Source organism: Kryptolebias marmoratus, linkage group LG8 (assembly GCF_001649575.2).
Source record: "Kryptolebias marmoratus isolate JLee-2015 linkage group LG8, ASM164957v2, whole genome shotgun sequence".
In the NCBI taxonomy this organism is placed as follows: domain Eukaryota; kingdom Metazoa; phylum Chordata; class Actinopteri; order Cyprinodontiformes; family Rivulidae; genus Kryptolebias; species Kryptolebias marmoratus.
In genome coordinates, this window is record NC_051437.1 from 24,224,240 (window position 1) to 24,246,379 (window position 22,140).

At 38.4% G+C, this 22,140-nt stretch overlaps 2 protein-coding genes and 1 long non-coding RNA gene across 5 annotated transcripts; 2 read left to right on the forward strand and 1 right to left on the reverse strand.

Annotated features, from left to right (window-relative positions):
• Positions 1 to 1,090: 1,090 nt before the first annotated feature.
• cdk11b (cyclin-dependent kinase 11B) lies at positions 1,091 to 13,566 on the reverse strand. 3 transcript variants are annotated; one of them, XM_017411406.2, is made up of 20 exons: positions 13,516 to 13,566; positions 11,809 to 11,942; positions 11,319 to 11,458; positions 11,068 to 11,195; positions 10,814 to 10,952; positions 10,400 to 10,536; positions 9,968 to 10,093; positions 9,768 to 9,866; positions 9,351 to 9,488; positions 9,209 to 9,277; positions 8,632 to 8,891; positions 8,442 to 8,532; positions 8,236 to 8,357; positions 8,027 to 8,132; positions 7,761 to 7,882; positions 6,858 to 6,965; positions 6,363 to 6,479; positions 5,799 to 5,947; positions 2,637 to 2,826; positions 1,091 to 1,622 (listed from the first exon to the last, which is right to left on the reverse strand). In XM_017411406.2, the coding sequence occupies exons 2-20, from the start codon at positions 11,923 to 11,925 to the stop codon at positions 1,530 to 1,532; spliced, it is 2,451 nt and encodes an 816-aa protein (XP_017266895.1). In that variant the 5' UTR covers positions 11,926 to 11,942; positions 13,516 to 13,566; the 3' UTR covers positions 1,091 to 1,529. The 3 variants fall into 3 exon arrangements, with proteins under 3 accessions (XP_017266895.1, XP_017266893.1, XP_017266894.1); XM_017411404.2 differs by having other exon boundaries at positions 10,814 to 10,955; XM_017411405.2 differs by having other exon boundaries at positions 10,814 to 10,955; positions 11,809 to 11,939; positions 13,516 to 13,560.
• Positions 13,567 to 14,145: 579 nt separating this feature from the next.
• LOC112450362 lies at positions 14,146 to 14,947 on the forward strand. The gene is made up of 2 exons (XR_003038939.1): positions 14,146 to 14,238; positions 14,842 to 14,947. It is a non-coding gene; the product is annotated as an uncharacterized LOC112450362 (long non-coding RNA).
• A 1,988-nt stretch (positions 14,948 to 16,935) lies between these two features.
• szrd1 (SUZ RNA binding domain containing 1) lies at positions 16,936 to 21,614 on the forward strand. Its single transcript, XM_017411189.3, has 4 exons — positions 16,936 to 17,085; positions 19,013 to 19,062; positions 19,678 to 19,944; positions 21,083 to 21,614. Exons 1-4 carry the CDS (start codon positions 17,038 to 17,040, stop codon positions 21,192 to 21,194), a joined length of 477 nt encoding a protein of 158 aa, XP_017266678.1. The 5' UTR covers positions 16,936 to 17,037; the 3' UTR covers positions 21,195 to 21,614.
• Positions 21,615 to 22,140: the final 526 nt, after the last annotated feature.

A 22,140-nucleotide genomic window follows, 5' to 3' on the forward strand; every position in this document is an offset into this window, starting at 1 on the left:
CATGTTGAGAAGGGACAGTGTTAGAACAGTTTTAATTAAATCATGTAAATTACATTATCTTAATCTTAAGCGATACTGTGAGACGTGATCTGTTAGTGCTTAACGTACATGCTGTGAATGACTTCCTGCTTCTTCTACTTTTAGCTCCCGTTTGAAACTGCCTGACTTATAGCCATCTTGGTGTTGGCTGAGGTTGATTAACTGTGGCGTCCATCTGGAATTGGCTTGTCTCCAAAAGTTACTCAGTTGTAGATAACGCTACAGGAAAATGAACACACACACAGATGCTTAGATACAGGTGAAAACATTACCCTTTGGCAGCAGGTGACAATAAATACTTGTCAACAAAAGCATACATATCACAAAAACGGTTCTTAAAAAAGTTGCTTCTTGATCAAATGCAGGTTTTTTCAGTAATTTACATGCTGACAAAGTCACTAAAGCTAAAGTAAGCAATATTTACAGTTGTTGGAGATATTCGGGCCTGAAACCGCACGTGGAACATCTCAGACGTCTAGCTTACTTTACTGGCCTCACACCGAGGCCAGCAGTCTGCCTCCAGAGACTGAGCAGTCAGTTCCACTCACAGCTCTTTTTCCAAACTCATTCAACACATCAGGTGTAATAATCTGCAGAAGGAGCTCTCTGCCTCTGGTGGAGGCAGGGGACAGATAAAACTGATTAATGAATATTTCCATTTGGTGCTGCCTACAGAAGCCCAAGGACAAAAAGGGTTTCTCTGTGCCTGATCCAGTGAAAGTAGCATGCCGTCTCGCAGGGACCAACGCTGCTTCTGTTTATTTTTCTCTGGCTCACAATCAGAGAACTTATTGGTTTAATTCCGAAGTTGTAAAGCCGTTCAAAAAAAAAAAAAGACGACAGAGCAAAGTTGGTGCTTCTCTTCTTTTTGGAAGAAGAAGTGCTGAGACAAAGAATGTGGTGCAAGAAATGACATCACTTTTGGACAAAGAGCGCCGACTGGGGTTAAAGGCTGGACGTCTTTGAGGCTAAACTTTAGTTTTGGCAGCGTGCGGCGGTGTTTGCACAGCCTCGACTGAGTTTATAAATACAGGAAAAAGTGCAGACAAAACAATGTTTCAAACTTTATTTCTTACAAAAACACTGCCAACCTGTCAGCTGACGTTCCCCGGTAGATTTCGAACATAATGCTGAATGAAACATACAGCAAATGCTGCATTAATTATACAGTAGCTCAGGTAGCCAGGAAATACCAATCAAAGAAAGTCAAACAAAGCTTAACGTTTAAGCTTACGATTGCCTCCTGTTGAGAAGCTAAAACTGTCACTTCTGAAATGGTGAAATTGCCGAAGAACAACAGATGTTGTTGAAATTCAACATATTTAAAAGCCAAGAGTCTTACTGTTAGACAGTCCTGAGTGTCTGATAACAGTTGATCAATCAGATACTGATCTGGCCTTGAGCTGCAAAACGTCTGGCTTCAAACAAGTCCCAGAACTCTCTGTTCCATTCTTCTCTGGTAGACAGCAAACTGTCCCGCAGTTTCGGGTTCAGAACTTGAGGCTGAATCCAGGTCCGACTGCAGACGCTCCCTGGTTACTGGTTGTCAGGTGGAAGCCGGTGTCTTTCAGGTCATCGTCACCCTGAAAACAAAGGAAACAAAAACAAAAGGTCATTTAAGGAAAAAATAAAGTTCATTACTTTTTTTTGATTTATGTTTATTTCAGATCTTATAAATATTACATGGGTTATGACTGGACAACCCTTAATGTGTATATTTACTGAGACATTTGGAGTGCTAGCTTACATCCAGATGCAGATAAATTCCACAATAATCACAACTGATGCGACTGGCCAAAAACCTCTGTATTGCTTCATCAATCTCAGAAAGGTTAGGATTTGTCAACATTTTTTATGGAACCCTCCTGCGTCTTCTTCAGGGCACTCAGTAGGATTCAGAATCTGATGGACGGAGCGATCCAAAAGTGCCATACCTCAATCTTGGGGTTCAGCTTGAACGATTTAGGGTGCTTTGGCTCTTGGCTCTTTTTTTTTACCATCTACGCTATCCCTCTGATCAACCTGGGGTTGCATTTCCTCTTGCGTCCACCTCCTGAGAGGCTGGCTACAGTTCCATGAACCTTATACTCTTAAATAAAATTGCTAATTGTCATCAAAGGAAGTGTAGTTCTCTGGCGATAACGTGAATATCTAGCATGATCTTTCTGAAGCACTGTTTCACTGAGCTGTACGGGTATCAACAAATTTATCTGTATATTTTGCCAGAAGATGTTAAATATTAACACTGATTATTGTTTTAATTGTCTTTATGAGTTTGTGTTAGGTTACATAAGCTCTTCAGCAGTGACAAGAATAAATCTCAGAAAACCAATAAACCTTCTGTTACGGTCTAATTTGTAAGTAAGGTGGAAAATATTGAAACTGCTGAAAAAATATCAACAATAGACTTATGGGTGAGTAGGGCCACTGCTGAAAACATTAGGAGCTTTAAAAGGCTCATCTTGGAAAACACAAGGAGGAAATACTCAGACACAAAGCAGAAGCCTGTAGGTCTGTAATCTATTTAACACAGACAGCAGCACTAAGAAAGCCTGGTAGCCGTGTGTAATGGAGAAAGTGGAGCTTAATCTCCCTACCAGGTTTCTGTATCCCAGGCCTCCCTCGGGAGGACGAGGACTGGTGCCTCTCTTCACCCTCTGCTGCTCGCTCTTGGCGGGCCAGGTGGGGAACATGGAGGGGTCGATGGGGAGGGGGGTTTCTCTGAAGTACTCGTGCTTCAGAGCGTCATCTGCTGAAATCCTCTTACTGGGGCAGTAGGTGAGGAATCTGAAAAACAGTCATTGGATATAATCAAGGGATATTTTTAATTGCTGTTAAATCAAAGAAGCATCAAACGGCTCTGTGAAATAAAGCAATCATTAATGAGATAATTCTAATTCAGATTGTATTTTCTGGCGACCTTGTGGCAGACTCCTGCATGGCTGCACTTCCCTCAGACACTTTCAGTGCTTCAAACAGGTCTGCATTTAGCTCACTGAGAGCTGTTTCCCCATTTGGAAAAGCAATCAGGGCTTTGTAGGCAGGATTAACTATACAGGAGTTGGATTTCTGTGCCAAAGCAAGAAAAATAGTGACAAGAAATGGCCAAAAGATGATGCAAGGGTGAGAATGGCATAGTTTTTTTTTTCTGAGCCACCGAGCAGCAAAGACATACTCCTGAAAGGATTTGAACAGAAGATGCAGCCTTGAACACAAAGAGCCAGAAAGTTTAATCAGCTTGGTTAAAATGATAATATGATAGGATTAACAGCATAACAGAGACCTGGTAGAGTGTAAAATTTGTCTTTCAACTGAAATACTCTCATGTGAGTGGGGTCAGTGTGGACAAAAAAAGTCATAATAATTCTTATTTGTATAAGGAAGAAATAACTGACAACAATTACACTGTACAGATAACTGTTTTTCAGAACTGCTTACTCTTCCAGCAAGCATGACCTCAACTCTTATCTGGACTCTCAGGGACTCAGATGGTTGTTATTTAAAAATAATCTTTTCTTTAAGTGACTTGGACACAAGCTTCTGCAAAATAATGACTTAATAAGACAGACAAAATGGTGGTATTAAGGGTTTTTAGTCTGAGAATTTAAATCGGAGTATCTCAACTCCAACATGTGGAAATAGAAATACTCTGGATGTCTTGATCTGATTTTAGGTACTGATTTAGTATACTGGGGTCACAAAGTACAGAAATCAACCTTTGGCTTATGTTTGCATTGTAATATGGGCTCCCTGAAGAGCTGTGCTGTGTTGAAGAATTTTAATATCATCTACTTGTAATGGCTGCAATTTGAGCCGGTCATGAGTAAGTAATGACAGAGCTCCATTCAGTGCTACCAGTTTGACGGGACATTAATCAGTGACTGAATGACTCAATGAGTTCACTCAGCTGTTACACTGCTGGATACTAACAATATGAAGTCAAAGGTGAATCTATTCATCAATCTGGATGACCAGCTTACTGTTGCTGTTGGTACCAAGGGAAGCCTTTCTAAGACAGCAACATCTTACTGCTGGATTAATTAAAGTGGTACTGCAACAGATTAGCTGAGTCTATAAAGTAGGAGGTGCTAAACACAAGAAAACCAGATAAGCTGTGTGTCCAAATCGCACTGTAATACAAGAAATATGAAAAAAGTGATGAATGAAAAGGAAGATTTTGAGAATGAGCTGTAACGTGAATATGAAAATGCTCTCCCTGGGAGATTAAAATACAGTGGTTTACTGAATATAGGGTGTAGTGTGCAGGTGCGAGCTGCAGGAAATGAAAGCATGAGACTAAGACTCAGCACTGAAAGATATTAAAGTTTAAAAACTAGGATCTGATTGAGGTACAGAAAACAAGCGCATTAGGTTCAGAAATCAGTTGTGTGTTGAGGCCTCTCCACAGATCAGACCGTAAATACCTCCATCTTCAAACTCTTTCCTGCTCAGGGATGTGTGATATTCCTGACAGCTCTGTGATTCCTTCAGCCAAACTACACCTATAGATTTTTTTCTGCACTGCTGTGCTCCGAGCGTTTCAAATGAAGCGAGCTGCCGTGGTCTGACTGCATCTTAGTGTAAAATGCTTTGTAAGTTTTCCGAGAGTTTCAGCAGCACTGGACAAGTGCCAGACTTCCACTGAACTGCGATCCCTCTAGTAACACACTGGACTTGTTGTTACTATCCGCTGCAGCTGCAAGCAGTATGATTTTGCCATTACAGGTGTAGACAAAAGACTCACTGGGTCGAGAAAGATCTGAGTATAAAACTCATTCTTGCAGCTGAGCTTTGGATTGTCCAGACTAAGAAATCTGAACCTATAAATATGTAAATGAACATGCTTTTTTTGCAGGAAAATTCTGGCCTCTGAAGTGTTTTCCCAAAAAGCGTAGCATGAAGTGTGACTTGTGGTTGGAATAGGACTGCCGCTGAGGCAAACTGATGAATTACCAATCCACTACTGCTGTCATGTTTCAGGTCAGCTTGCCAGGAATGCACCGACTGCACAAAAGACTCTGGAAACGTCAACAGAAATTACCGGGAAAAAGTTTGTTTTGTTCATGTTTGGTCATTTGCACTGCGGGAGCTGATTGTTTGCCTTTCATTAATCCACCATAATCTATGTGCTCCATGAAAAAAAGAAAATATGACCAAAACTTATCCTAAACAAAATGCCTACGGTGCTGTGAAAAGGTTTTTATTTCCTTGCAGATTTCTTCTGTTTTTGTCACACTTACAAATTTCAGATCTCCTGACCTGATGGCCGGTCAGCCTCCTTCAGGATTTTCAGGTCGAAAGTAAAATTCACGGTTCCACAAGTTATGATAAGTTGTCCAGGTCCTAAAGAAGCCACAGACCATCACACTACCTCTACCATGTTTATCTTTGTCCGATATTAACATTTGTTTGATGATCTGAAACATTAAAGTGTGACAAAAAAGCAAAAACAGAAGAAATCTGTAGGTGGACGGGTGCTTTTTTACAGCACTTTAGGTGAAAATGAGTTTTTAGAAAAATCCGATTAGTTAAAAATTCTGTCATAAAAACAAACCCATTTTTTTTATAACTTCCTTTTGTATTATACACTCATGAACCAAACATTTTACTCCTTATGCCAAGGCAGACTTTTCCAAATCTCTGCAAACAAACAAAACAGCTGGGGAAAAAAAAATTATTCAGACCAGCTGCAGAACAGCATTAGCACGTAATGTGGCTTATATGTGTGTTTTTGTGATATGACAGCTTAAAAATCTTACTTGTTCATAAGGTCAAAGCCTTGGTCGGACAGCAGAGCTCCAAAGCGCTTCCGCAGGTTGTTGTAGGGATATTCTGTGAAGCTCATCTTCTTCACAGCAGGCAGTTCACTGTAGCCAGGCCAGATCTTCTCGTTGGCCGAGCCCAGATCCTAGAGTTAACACACACACACACACACACACACACACCCCGAGTCAGCTGGCAAACTTTCACTGCAAGAGGAGATACATATGAAATATTTTTTGCAATGTTTATTTAAATAAAATGTTCTAATTTTCCAACTTTACAATTTCTCATTAAGGATTAAAAAGGTATTCCATCTTTTTTTTTTAAATGATCACTAATAAGTCTGCACAACCATGTGTTACAGTTTTCAACCAATTATTACAGGTTTTTAGTTTCATAACTTCAGTTGTCTACCAGTGGCTCCCCCCTGAGATGAACAGCAGAACTGCACACTGAATACTCTAACAGAAGCTGTTAGATTTACAGACAGTAAAGAGAAGAGCTTTAGCCTCAATGGTGACATTTCAGTTTATTTCTCAAGAGCAAATGACGACATTTACCTTGAAAATCTTGTTAATTTGGTCAATTTCAGATTTTCCAGGGAAAAGAGGTTTCTGGGTGAGGAGCTCGCCAAATATGCAGCCCACTGACCACATGTCCACAGCTGTAGAGTACTCCTGTGGAGAGAAGAAAAAGCACAGCGGTAATCCGCAGCAACATCAACAAGACGGTCTGCTTGGCACAGGGCTGCTCGAGCTTGTCTCATGTGTGAAAAAGGATGTTCTTTGATGGCTTGCTGGGCCTCTGCCGTCTGGCTGTATAAATCCTACGGCTCTACAACTCCAATAGCAGTTTGTGGTATTTGGTATCTTACATGCCAAATGCTTTACAGATGTTGTCTTTTAAAGGAAATATATCTCCACATGTAACAGTCAGGGTGATGCAATCCTGTCCACTAAAACTCGTCTCCTTAGAGTTTGTGGTATCAGCCCTTACACTGGTATCTGAACCGGGACTCGTGGTTTCAACAAGGCAGCCTAAACTTGAATTCTCACCTTGGCTCCGAGCAGCAGCTCTGGCGATCGGTACCACAGAGTCACCACAACAGGCGTGTAAGGCTTCAGTGGCGAGCCGTACTCCCGCGCCAAACCAAAGTCACCAATCTGCAGCACAAGAAAAATGGACAAAACAATCTTTAAAACCACAAAATGTTATTGTGGACCGAGGACTGGTGTCTCGATTTTCAGATTTTTCTCAGGATGGTCATATTGCGGTCCTTTTAGGCAGACTATGAACAAACCAAATGAAAGCATCATTCATGATGTGGAGGCTGAAACCGGACGACCATCTTGGCAGAGTTTGATTCTCAATTCAAGTTTGATGTCAACACGGATCTGATTGTTAAATTAGGTCAACAAAGCTAACACATTATGTCAGCAATGCTATTTTATGTATTTTTATCAACCTTATAAAGGAAGTTTGAACTTTTTTCTTTTATGTGCTCGTTTAATGGCCTGTCTGAGAAAGAGAAAAGAAGAAAAACATCCTAAAAAGTAAACTTGAGCTCCAACATTGGAGTTTAACAGAGAGACTTGTGCACTCTTTGGAAGAAACAGGTGACTGAAAAATTAGTGCCCATTTCAAAGCAAAACTTATGTTTACCATAAATGTAGAGTCTCTACTTGAGAAGACCTACAGAGTTCAAATTAACTTAAAAATGGTTGCCTGACACTTATTACTAATATCTGAATACTTCATTCAGGGATATTCAAGGTCTTGAGTCCCTGCAACTTTAATTTTAACTAAAAAACGTTTGCTTTAGTTTAGAAAACCAACTAATACCTTTAAATTCTAAAATATGAGAGTATATAATTTAGAAGAAATGTCATTTTGCGTTCAGACAAATAAGGCCTTTTGAATTTAAATGGCCTCTGATGAAAACTGCAGCACCTGCATACCTTGAGGATACCCTTATGGCTCAGCAGTAAATTAGACGTCTTCAAATCTCGATGAAGTATCCAGTTGTCGTGGAGATGTCGGACACCTCGGAGAAGCTGAATCATAAGAGTCTTTACTTCCCCTGAAAATAAAACAATAAAACTTGACCTTAACATCTGTTAAATGCTGAAAATTGTTCATTAAAATGACACAGAATGTCACATTTAAAGCTAGAATGCAACTTTTACAGAGAGACAGATTTAAAAATAAGTCACCAGTCAGTTACCAGGAAGGAAGGGCTGCTTCATGGTTTCCATCAGACTCTTCAGGTCATGTTCCACATAATTCATCACAATGTAGATCTTGTCCATATTGCTTCCAACAACAATTTCCTGATGAAATTACAAAAAACAGATTAGTCTGACCTTAAACATTTTGACAGGAATAACAAAAGGTGCAAAAGTCAATAACAAAACATTTTTCACGTTCCCCCACCCTCACTGTGACGATGTTTGGATGCTGAGCTTTAAGAATTGTATTAATTTCTCTCAAAGATGTTATGGGAAAGCCTTCCTTCTCCTTTTCCATTTTCAGCCTTTTCAGAGCAACAATCTCATCTGCAGAAAGTATAACATATTTATTATCTATAAGCACATCTGAAAACCTTGAAAAGAAATATATTTCAGGGTTCATTTCCACACCAGTCTTCTTGTCTTTAGCTCGGTACACCACTCCGTAAGTTCCCTCCTCTATTCGGTTCAGACACTGAAATTCTTCAACACTCCGGCAACCCTGAACACAAGAGGATCATTTCATGCTCCTTAATGACATTTATACATAAAGTTTAGGGTCTGATTGCACCGTGTAAAAAGTATCTGAATTAAGACTCACCTGTAAAGCAGGCAGATATTTGGGCAGCTCTTTCTTCAGTTCTACAGGTGAAACTGGAGGGGACTCTGGAATGTAGTTCTCTTCGGGGGTGGGGGACCTCGAATGAGTTTGAGAGTGAGGGGTGGGCTCATCCTCTCCACCCTCCTCCTCCTCCTCCTCCTCCTCCTCCTCTTCCTCTTCCTCCTCCTCCTCCTCCTCTTCTTCCTCCTCCATGTCCTCTCCACTCTCCTCTGAGTCATGGTCAAAACGGGACTCTGGCACTGTGAGGAAAATGATGAAGAAGCACTTGTTTTGAAACTCAGACCTTTATTTTGAAAGACAGATAAAATGAATTTTGATCTGAACTACTGCTCTTTCTCTGGTTTTCATGGAAGAAAAGATATAAACTTAAATCAATAAAACAATGACTAAAAAATCATAATTTATAGTTTGCATGTCGTGATACTAGAGTGTTGTCTGTATAAATTTAAGGACACAGGGAAAATCATCATAATTTTATATCTTTGTTCTTTACAGAACTGGATTCATCCAGCAGCTCAGGAAAATACAGAACCTCCCACATCAATCATTTCCTCACCTGCAGGTATGTGGTTTCCATTTTCCCTCTCCTCTTCTTCCTCTGACTGTTCTTCCTCACTTACATCCTCTGAGGGAGAAATAAAACTTTGCGTTACTGATCTTATATGACAATCAGAAAGAAATAAAATAATAAGTTTTACCTGCACTCTGCTCAGAATGTCCAGAACCTGAAACAGACTCCCCCTCCTCCTCCTCTTCCTCCTCACCCTCACTCTGGCTGCTGGACCCCTCTTCTCCTTCATCATCATCGCCCTCTTCCTCAGAGCCCGACCCTGATGCTAGACAAGACAGAGATTTAAAAATAAATGAATAAACCTTGAAAACTGAAATCAGGAAGTTTAAGTGAGGAGGGTTCAGGGTAGAAGAGATTAGTGATAAAATAATAATTTACATTTTAATTAATTCATGCATTTAAAATGTGGCATGAGTAAAAATGCCACAAAAACATTTTTCCTGAAATATTTGGGCTGAAATGTGTAGTTTTAACATAAGTAGGTCTGCTTTGGAGGTATAATAAATGCATAGGGAAAAACTTTAAGCCATGTGTGACACATTACCTATAGAGGACTCTGCAGTACTGGTCTTCCTTTCAGTGTCACTGATGTCCTGGAGGTCTGCAAGCAGGTCCTTGATGTCTGGCCTGTCCTCTTTAGTTGCTTTAAAAAAACATACAGGTAAGCAAAGCTAATAAATGGAGGTACAGGTACTTATAGGTAATGTTTTCGCAAAGTACACACAGATTTTACGGTAAACTCACTTGCAATTTTCTGTGGCTCACTGTGCTCAGATCGGTCCCGGGGAACGCGATTTGGACTACGACTGTGGTGACTTTGTTTCTGCTTGTCATCATACTCGTCAGGAAGCATTCGATGGTGGGAGGGCACTTGAATGGAAACAATTTTCTTATTAAAAAAATACACTTTTACAACAGATGAAAGTTTTATATTTTAACCTTCTAGATGATTTCCTTACATCCTGTCTTTTATTTTAACAACACAGCTGCTGGTAAGGCTGTGTCTGTTTAGCTTAGCTCATCAGAATAAGGATTCTGCTACCGTGAACTGTTCAAAGTGAATCAAATCAAATATACACTATTGTCCTCACCGCCAGTTTTCCCTCTTACACTGTGTTGAAAGAAGCAACAAAAAAATTGAAGAAACAAATTGCATGTATTGTTGTAGTCACTGACTCTCTCGTCGAGTTCCTCTCTCTTTGTGTCGATCGTCAGCCCTTCTCTCCCAGTCCTTGAAGTCCCGTTGCTCTTTTTGTTGTTCACGAAGCTTCCGGTCTCGTTCCCGCTGGCGTTCCAGCTGCTCCAGCCGATCCCTTTGGTCAGGAAATAAAACCCCACTAAACATCTATTCAGACGCCACCCTACCCTCCACTTTTGAGTAATTTCAGATGCTTTTCATGTGCACCTACAGTAAAACTGGGAGAAAAATCTATGCTAGGTTCACACTTCTAATAGGCTTTAACAAGAAAAAAGATGTACTGTACACACATTCTCAAAAGCTGCAACAACATAGGCTTTGGAAAAAAGCTCCAACACACACAAATTTTTTTAGTAAAAATGAAATCACCACTGTTTTAAAGTGATGCTCACCTCTCTCTGCGTGAATGAGCTCTGGCCTCCTCCCTTCGTTTCTGCCTCTCCCAGTTTCGCCGTGCGTTGTCTTCTTCCCAAAGACGTTTCCTCCGATCGCTCTCTCGCTCTTTGTCTTTGGCTCGGACGTGCTTTCCCCCTGCTTTAGCAAAGCAATCGTCAGTGGAAGTGACAAACAAATAAATAGTCTGTAACTTGTTGCATTTGACAGTATAATATACTTGAGACTACGTATTTAATAAGCATCATCTCACCTCCTTCAGCAGAATGACTGCGATGACGTCTTTTGTCTTTTCTTTTCTCCTCTTTTCTGTGGTGAGATTTGTCTTTTCTTGCTACCTGCTGTGGGGGTTTGATTGCTAGTGATTCATCCTCCTCTCCCCTAACAAAAAAATAGGATAATCACAATGAAACTTCAGAAAAGCAAAAAATTACACCTGCTTTCATAAAAGCTAAATCTCAAACATTTCTTTACATGTGAAGTCTGTAAGATAAGTGAAATGACCTGTCTTCTGTCGAGTCTTCCCTTGTGTACGGGGAGTTACGAATTGTTATTTCCATTCTTTGATCACGTAGTTCTCCTTCCTCCGGAGTGTCTCGTTTGGCTTCCCGATCATTCGCCTGTGAAACAAGGCCCTGTGAGAACTGTGAGAAAAAGTTAAAGCCAGAAATCATCAAAATGTCTTCATATAATGACTATAATAAAGACAAATCAGATCACAGGACATTTAGGTTACAGCTCATATTAGTTTCTAAAAAAAATATGACTATGTAAGGAAAGTTAACTGCTCCCACCAGAGCTAATTTTAGCACAACTAATGTTGAAAAGTCAAGAAAAAAAAATAATACCAAGAACTGATTATTCTGAAAAAATCTAAAATCTTTAAAAACCTTAAATTAAAGCTTAAATTCAATTCATAAATAAAATTCACAATTTTGTTGCTGAATGTAATGTAACATGGTTCTTATATTATTACTTTTTTTAAGTTACTTACGTTTTTCTGGCGCTTAATGTCTGTTTTCTCTTCTAACTCTCGTCTGCGTTTTTTCTCCAACAGGATTTCATCAAGAGTTTTTACTTTCCAGGTCTCTTTTTCGTCCCCCATCAGCATCCAATCTCCACCACCTGCTTTACAATTCAAACACAAGGAGTTACCACCAAATAATCAATTTAGAATATTTTCATTTCAGTCACAGTGAACATAACAACTCACATAAACTACAGATGCATTACAGAAGAAATGTATACATTTTGTATAATCTTAATCTCTTCATAAAAATAAAATGTCAGTGTCCATTATATTTTTATAGGACATTTAAAATAACTGAGGTGGATCAAAATGCTTTACAGTGAAATCAGATAATACAACAAAATAAATAAACTAAAATAAAAAGACAATAAAATATATATATAAAAGCATGGCAATAGACAAAACATATTTGAATGCTATTCTTTGTTTATATTAAAATGACTGGTTTTAAGAGGAATTTACATCTCTCTAATCTAAACTTGAATATATTAAAAGGTAAATTGTTCCATAAATTTGGAGCAGCTATTACAAAAGCCTGATCAGGTTTATCAATCACGTAAATTTTAATCTAAATCTTAGTAGTTCCTGGTCTGTAGATGTTGAGACAATCAGGTAAATATATTTAAAAAATAAACAGAACTATCATATTCCTATAACTATTTCACATTACAGATATGACTGATGCTCCTTTGTTTGGAAAAATATAATACCTTCCTTCCCTTGTTGTGGTTTTACGGCATATGAGAGAAGATTTGGAATAACCCTGTTTTTATTTTAAACCACATCACTTCTAGTACTCAATAATACTTCTAAATAGGACAAAACAGCCACAGCCACTTATAGGAACATATTCTTTGTTTTACAATACACTTAAATCTTTTTTTTTTACTTGAACTGGTGTACAAAGACATTATAATTAATAAACCACAAAACATAATATTTTATACAATTATTTGGCAACCAAAAAAATAACTTATAATGTTATTATAAACCTCCCATTGACTGTTTTGTCCAAAAGGAAAATCTTTGCACATTTTAACAGAAAAATTAGATTTTCGTGAATTATAAATTGTTAATATCGTCTCCCACATTTGCACACAGACATTTCAGTGCAACCTGTTGTTTGAGTAAACGCTAACAGTTCATCTGTTTCATAACATACAAATCATGATGACTAATCTCCATCTCATCCTAACACAACAAATATCTCAGCTCATTCGTACATATGAGATACGGAGTCAAGCAAAGTGAGAGCACCGCACGTTTGCAATGATTCAACTCTGGATCTTGTTATAGCTTTGTTGTAGAGCTAAGTCAGGTGTTTAACGCACCAATTTTACAAAATTCTAAGAAAACTAGTTATCTGGGGCTTCAAGGAAGCCAAATAAGCCTAAACAAAAAACGAAAAATAACAGCAAATGTAATTACTTCTTTTGAACTTTCTTCAAACCAGCGACGATGCTCTCATGTTAGCTAGCAAATGTTAGCTAAACTAGCATCAACTGCTAAACAACTTCTACCGCTCATTATTTAAGTCGGAGAAAAATATTTGATATATTTATTACTTCTGTGATCTCGGGCGCACGTAACGGTGTTTGCGACTTTAAATGAAAACCTGAATACAGAGTAAGATTAAATAATTCATTGAGAAGATGAAATGGTTAAACAAACCTGTAAAATGCGCAGCAAGTGCTATGGCTTACCGGAAGTCTAAACGCATGAGCAACGTCTAAAACTTCCGGTGTGAAATAATAACTTCCGGTAATAAAATAAAATAAAATAAAATAAAATAAAATAAAATAAAATAAAATAAAATAAAATAAATGGAGAGTTTCTGTTTTTATTGTATCAGTTTGACCAGTCCAAGCATTTAACAACCAAATCAAAATTTAAGTCCCTCGGTCTTGTAATCAACAAAATACATTACTAAATTTAATTTCCTTTTGTCTAGAAATATGAAAAAGTGCTGTTATTTTGTTCCATCTATTCTAGACAAACCAGAGGTACACACGTATTGACTAAAGCAGAGCCAAAGAGGGAAACAAACAAACAAACACAACATCAAAGGTCAAGTTATAATTTACTGCATAAAAATGTAATGCACTGGGTGGAGCATTGTGAAGCTTTTTACCATGTAATTGTCACCCTTATCTGCACAAGGGGTAATGAAATCAGGAATTTAAAGCAACACAGCACTGAACTGGCTTTTATCCTTTAGAAAAAGTCATATACTGAAGTTAAAGGCGACAACTTGATACAGCCAGTGAATTTATGACTGGATGGCTTTAGTAACCACATGCACTTTGGCCCAAGATACACACAGAGCAGGCGGCACAGCTCTCTGTGTCAGTTGTGCATTAGCAAGACAGCTACTAAAACTGGTTGGCAATACAGGTGAGCAAGACAAAACTTCTTCTTTTTAATGTTGTAAAATTAAGAAAGCTTTGCTTGAGATGATAATAGCATTTTAAATATTGGTGAGGACATCTTAGTTGTATGTACCCAGCAGAGTTGAAAAGATTTTAAAAGTAATCAAAGAGAAGTGATTTACTTTTAGTTTGCAAAATTACAATACATACAGCTTATTTTGTTTAATTGTTTATATGTATATATGTAAGTAGTTTGCAGTAATTTGCAATAACATAAAACCTTTAGCTAGTTAAAACAGGAGTGGGACAGCTTATCAAAAAAGCCAAACTTAAGGGTTTTCTGTTCATTATCTGTTCATTTTTATGTCAGCGATATAATGTTATAAAGTTGCTACAGAATTTAAAACAACTCATGTAATAGTAAAAAAAAATAACAGTTCATAACAAACTGAAAACTGGAAGACAGAAACTGACAAATAAAAATCCTCTAATGAGAAGTCCCATTTTTCACAACTTTAAATTACTTAAACGTTTTACACCTGCAGTTAAGTAGTAGTAGAAACTGATCTTGTATGCTTCAGTGAATCTGGAAAACTGTTAATGCAACAATCATAATTGTTATCTGCAGAAACTCAAGCAACACTGTTGGACTTATCCTGACTAGGCCACCTTATAAATTTTCTATCTTCAGACTGAGAAGTGAAAAAGTGAGTTTTTCCAGCAGATAAACCTCTGAAAAAAGGAACAAAACACCCCTCATGGAGTCCAACACTGCTGGCAGCGTGCAGTACGATCGCTGGAATGAGGACAACATCAACATGAATGTAGAGGCTTCACAGTCTGCTGTCAGGAGGTATGATGAACTGTTGCTCAACATAAAGGATGTAGATCTGAGGAGCACATTCAAAGAGTTGTATGGAGATGTTGAAGGGGATAAAAAAAACACATGATGATAAAGAAAAGATCTATAAGTCTGATTCATATTTCAGTTGGTTATATCTTTAGGATCAAAGCTAAGATTTGGTGTAACAAGTTTATTCATGTTCTCTTTCTCATTTCCCATTTAGGATCTACAACAGAGTGTGTGTTGGCAGCACTGGATTAGCAATGAAGGCAGCTGGAACCATAGTTGCACTGGTGTCTATTTTCATCGTAGGATATGTGACAGGATACTACGTCCATCGGTGCGCTGAGTGAGGACCAGTCAAGAAACAAAACGCTGGGATTTTTGTGAAAGTACAAATTGAAACATTCTGTGCTGACAGAGACATGGGCTTATTCAGAATAATAAAGGAAGAAAACTACTCAAAACCATTATTTTAAAACTCATATGAGAAATGATTTATGCATTTGAGAAATCTCTTCCAAGTGAGGATTTGTCAGTTTGAAGTTTCAATGCAAATAAAGTGCCATACCCACACATTATTACAAAGTTAACTGGATTTTAAAGAGGGCTATAAAGTAATGTTTCATGCCAAATTCAGAAAACAGTTGTGCATGATAATAATCAGTTTTTACTCAGATAATACATAAAATGATACTCAGAATCCTCAGAAACAACTTAGGGAGGAAATAAATGCAGATCTAAATCTTTTCAGTTCTTTCAGATGTCTATCACAAAAAAAACAGAAAATACCAACAATCGCTTAAACGGATGGATTTAAATAGTATGTTAGCACCAACAAGGTGCCAATGTGGAAGACCATTTTTGCCATTTTGATTACAAAATTCACATAACTATGAGATACTATCTCAAAATTATAACTTAATTATATCTCAATATTTATGATATCTCATGAGATGAGATAAGCGACATTCATTGACACCATCTTGATAGGTGCTTCAACTATTACTATGCATTGTTTCTGTCGTAGTAGGGTGTGTACTACATGCTGAATCATTATTCAAAAATGCATAGAAATAGCTTTGTTTTATTTTTTTAGACAATGACAGCTAAGCTTACACACTGATTCACTATTTAGCACTGTTTACCCATAAAACAGGTAAAACAGGTTTGTAAACTAATGGCTGTCATTTAAAAGATGTTATAAAGATTGATCAATTTTCAGTTAACTGGTATATGTCTACCCTCAGTACTCTGCTTTACTTATAGCAGTCTAGTAGAGATGTGACGACTCCTTGTATAATAATGCAGTATATTATTCCATTAATTTATCTATTTCTTTACCCGCTTTTTCATGCAGCGTTGCAGGGACTAGTATTTCCAAAGGAGAAAAATAAAGCTAAATTTAATACCACATTATAATTAATGGGGGAAAAATAGGCTTCTTGGCCTAATTAGTTTGTTTTTCCTCAGAAAAACATGGTCTGCTGCCATGCTGGCAGTAGCTAAGAATGCCACGTAGCACCTGCCAAGATGGCGACCAAATTCTTGCCTTGTCAGCATAGACTCTAATTATGACTTGCAGCCTTTTTAGTCTTAAAAGTGGCAGAAATGGGTTTCCATACACTTCCATACATTTCTCAGGTCTTGTGTCAGGTTTTCCTGTTTTGTTTTGTTTCTCTTTTCCTATTAAAGACAAGACTTTCAGACTCTGTTCATCTGCTGTGGATATACTTTTAGCGCTTGACGCTTTGAATGGTTACAAAAAAAGTCTGTCTCCTTTAAGGGAAAGTATACAAAGAAAGGGTGATTTGTAACCTTTGCACAGCACTTATATACTACTGTTGTGGTAGCTTCGGCCCACTTCCGGGTTTTGGGGAACTCCGCCAGAATGACGTCACAGCCCTCAGCCATCGGAGGTGGATCTGAGCTGAAGGAGCTCCGCCGCTCGGCCACGGCATGTCTGAGGCAAAATGAAACATGGATGAAGAGGTCGCCGAAAGTTGGGAAGAAGCTGCTGATAGTGGGGTAAGTAACGAAAGAGACTACGTATATTTAGTTCTGAACGGGTTTGTTTTGGGGGATGCTTGCTGATAAGGGACGGGGATTCCCTGTAAAAGTTCTCCCAACGCAGCGACTCCACGGGCCAACAATGTGGCTAATGCTAACGCCAGTCTCAGGAAACTTGCCGAGTTAAGTAGCGTTAGCTGTCAAGTTAGTCAAGGTTAACGCAAACTCATTTGGCCAGGTGACGTTAGGCATTTCAATGTTTTGTTTAAATAAGGGTCGGGTGACCTATTTTTACGAACAAACGTTGCTCTCTGGGGTTAGCACTCAGAAGTGCTAAGGTTTATGCTCGCTAACGTCATGCTACGTGACGCTGGGCTCACGTTAATGTGTCAATTAAGGGAAAGTTTACTTATTTTGGCAAAACAAAAAACTAACACCTCTCATAAGACATTTGACGTCCCTTTTACGACCTAATCCTTAAATAGCTTCTTGTCAATGCTAGTCGTTTTGTGGTTTTCATCAGGTTTATCTCAATATCTTGCTGAATTATCTGGATTTTCCGAGGCCGGATTATTGGGCAATCATTTTGGCCATGTTGTGTTGTTGCCAAACTGGTGACAGATAGTTGCTGCATTCAGAAACTTCACGGTGTTTTGACAGATGTTATCACAAGTTTGTGACTTCAGGAGCTGAGGGGAGAAGCAGCTCCTTGGACTGAACTTACTGTCTGAACAGATTTTTGTCGTTCTCACATATTTTACTGGCAACACAAAGCATTCTTGTTTCCATTTTTCTCCCATTATATCAGACTTTCTTGAATGTTTCACATTAGCGTTAAGCAACTGTTGGAGGTCCATTTCAGTCATTAGTGTTTGACAGTCCTGCAAAAATTGATGAAATAATAAATGTAGAGTCCTGTTAAAGAGTTTTGATCCACTGTGCAATACTTTTCAGAAAGTATGTGATTGGAACTATCTTAAATTCAGTGTGACAGTAATCCAGATTTTGTCACCAATGCAGTTAAAGTACACCTGGACACAAAAACAAAAAAAATAATTAATACTGTACGTAAACGTTAACCGATAGGAATTTGTCTGCAGTTAATGCTGATCATTAGTAATTAGGGCTGCTAATGGCAGATATATAATACAGATTTATTTAGTTAACATGTATTTTTCATTTAACAATAATTGTTTGACTTAAATCTATATTTAACAACTCTAAGAAGAACATGTGCACTTAAAAATAAAAAATAGTCTTGCTTGAAAAGCTCAATGGTCTGCTACAGTAAGCTGGTTGTAGCAGCTGCTGCAGCCTCTTCATTTTCCTGTAATTGATTACAGATGGACAGGCATGCCCAAATGCTCATATCAGTCAATTAAAATCAGTTGGCTGATTTATTTGGTCTGTCTGTAGCTGTAAGTCACCGCTTGGTCTCAGCAGAGTCGTAGTGTAGTTGAAGTAGTGTGGAATCACGTTTACCAAGTCAGATAATAGCACAAAATGCAGCCAAAATTCAAAGAAGAGCTTTAAAATGTTCTTCAAGAAGCCCGTGAAACTATTTCTGAAACTCGGAGAAACTGGGAAAGTTTGTCTTAGAAAGTTAAATCTTTCGGTCACACTCATTATTGACTTTCAAGCTCAGAATTTTCATGTAATTTATTTCCTTTTAAGTTTATAAATGCTATAATAAATATCTGCACATATTTCTTATTTCTAACAAATTATAAACAAATGAAAGGTGACTTTTGTACAGAACTGTACGTCCAGTGTTATCTAGCAATTTGTTATGACGTGGCAGCTGTCCTCAAATGTATAAATAGCTTGTAACTGAATCCTGCTCTCCATCCACTCTCCAACTTACCACCTACTGCACTGTTTCCTGTCCCAAATCAATCTGATGTTTGTTTTCATAAATTTTTGTTTGTACTGTTTTCCCTCTCAGGAAATGGAAAAACGGTTAGAAGAGAAGCTTCGGATCAGTCAGAAAGAAAAGTAAGGACCTCAAACGCTGAAGGAAAAAAAAAAAAAATGGCCCGGAGATGTGTCTGTGTTGCTGTATGTTTGTCTCAGCCTGCTTTAAAAGCTCCACTTCTCTGCTTTCTGCTCCGAGTAAACACCCAAACACAAACAGCATGTGATGTTTTAGAAGGAGGAAAGTGGAACGGATTTATAAAACACAGAAAATGAGACGAGCAAAACAAGTAAAATTCTAACAAAACCATTTTCAGTGATTCTTATATTGTTCACACTGCATTAAACCAAATTCGACATGAACTCTTCATCCAGTTCTCTGCCTGTCTCCTGTGCTCCTGTGGGCTGTGGCTACTTGCTGACAACTAAAGCTCCTCCCTTGCCAGCTGTGACTAAATTGTTTTGTATGTAGCTGGGATGGGTCTGTTAAATTAAAAAACATGTCTTGAAAGTGTTCACACATCTAGGCCCTTTTTCTGCTGTCTCTAACATTTGCCTGCGATATGAAAATCTGCTTCTTAATTTTGTGGTGTGAATCTATCAAAGAAAGGAAGAAATTATTCAGTCCAAGATGTTTTTGTAGTTGTTCTTTTTGGCTTTTAATTCAAAACTGTCTGCGCACCTATCTCCTTTCAGAGAGTCCAGTAATTCTTCAAGATCGCCATTAAAAGCAACCATGGTAATACAGGACAACTCTTTACCAGCAGCACCCCCACCTCAGATACGCATTTTGAAGCGGCCGACAAGTAACGGGTCCCTGGGATCCCCCATGAACCAGAACAGGCCTTCGCCCCAGGTCAAATCTCTGGCCCAGCGGGAAGCAGAGTATGCAGAGGCCCGGAAGCGAATACTGGGCAGCGCCTGCCCAGAGGAAGCTCCTCAGGACAAACCCAACACTGACAGGTACAATTCACCCGAAGAAAGATTAGGAGGGTCTACTCAGAACCTGAATAAGATCATCTTAACTGCGCTGGGACCAACAAGATCAGCATTAGAAGATCACACCCAGTTATGGCTGAATATTTTTGTGTTTTTTAATGCAGAGAACTTTACAGTTTGTCTGTGGAGCTAAGTATTTCCCATGTTTCTTCTCTAAACAATAGGATATCTTTTAGGGGAGATGGATTGCTTACACCAACAGCTTTAACATTTTTTTTATAATACATTTCTGAGTTGAGCGTTTGTACATGTTAACACCATAAAAAGTCCCATAGTGGGACAAATGTCAAGTGGGAATAAATAAACACCGGATGTTTTTAAACAGCCCACATACCTATGAGGTTAAATAAAGTTTTACTCCTGACTTTACTTTTAGTTTCATTATAGATCAGGGCCAGGCAAGATTCTTTCTCCCTCCCCTAGAGGGCCAAATATTACTGTGTTATAACAATCAAAAGGATGAACATCAAATTAAAACAAAATGCTTTTAAACCCCTTTATACATTAAATATCTTTTAAAGCTTCCCCTCAGAGAACAGCTTGCTCTCTATATGATGGTTGGAGGGGTAACTTTGGTTGCTGATTTGTGGAGGGATGACCTGTTTTATAAGAAAATGTTCTTCCAGGCAGAAATGCTGGAAGACGTTTTTTTTTAGGGCTCGTTTTTTTCTTTTCGGGTGATTTGTACTGTAGTCAGAATGGTTGGTTTAAAAAAAAAGTCTTGATTTTTGGATTCTTTAGAAGCATTGACACTCTTAAAATATCAAACCTAACTGTAAGCCCCGTAACTAACAGATGTAATATTTACCAGCACAATTTTTGACTTTACTTACCTGGGAAAATTAACGTAAGCCCTATTTCGGACCAAAACGTTGGAAATTAAACATGCAAGATGTTTGGCTCTTTTGAAGGAAGCCAGTTGTTCATACATGTATATATGCTAATAAAAATGTTTAAATCAACTGAACATAAAAACTTCTCCAGAGAGACATGCCTGATGTGAGACTTTCAGTAATTAGGACTGTTTCTGTTTTCTGTTTCTGTCCTGTGGAGAAGGCTTCTGTTTCTAATTTAGTCATTTATCCTTTTTTTTTTCTGCCAGGCCAGGGCGCAATAACTCCACACTGCCTTCAGAGGACTCCAGATCAAACAATCACACGGTCCGGCAGCCCGCCGGCCCAGACGGCACCCAGGGGTTCCGACAGCACAGATAAGTGGGCCTCTAGGGCGACCCAGCCATCGAGGAGAGAGAGATTAGGAGCTACCTGAGATCAAACCCAGTACTGCTTTCTTCCAGCTTCCTTCCTTCAGTTCCCTTCCATCAGACGGCCTGTAACTCCGGCTGCATTGTTGGCCTCGTGTTCCTTTTTCGCAGTCGTGCGAAGCCGCCAGGGAGCGAGGAACTCCAGGAGGAAGTGGAATGGAAATGAGCTCCACTCTCTCCTCCTCTCAAGTCTGTTTGGCACTGTGATTATGGACATATTCTGGACTCACTGTGATGATCCCCCCCCCCTTTAAGAGACACCCCTCAGCTCCATCTTTCTCCTCATTTTGTCCCCGGCGGCTCCATCTAAGGACGCCTGAAGGGCAGAAACAAAGACTCAAACAAAGACCGAGGTGATGAGGGGCCATATCAAAACTAAAGCCTGTTTTTGCTCAGCAGCTTCTTCCCAGCAATAATATCAAAAATCACTTTTTTGTTTTCAATTTTTCAATCTTTGTCTTGTTAAAGTTTAGTTGTTTTTTTTTCTTTTGTTTGTCTTTCTCATCATAAGGGATGCACTGATATTTATTGAATACAGATTAAAGTTCTTAAACATCACTAAGAATCTTTATTAAATCAGTATTAAGAAAGTAAGCTCAAAAAATAAAACATCCTGCAGTTTTTATAAAATAGGAATTATATTTTTATTTGATACTAAAATGGTAAAATATTTTTGGTTATTCTCATACAGTTTAAACGTACTTCCTGTACTGCAGCAGGTAGTATTTTACATAAAAGTTGCCACTTATGCTGAAAACTGTTCAAAGTATCAGTGCACCCTGAGAATGTAAAATGCCATTTGGTTTTAAAAACAGGTTTGGGGTTGTGTGTGTAATGCGGTATATTTGACATGTTTTGTTTACCTTTTTTTTTTTTTTTAAAGCTTTTTAGTTGTC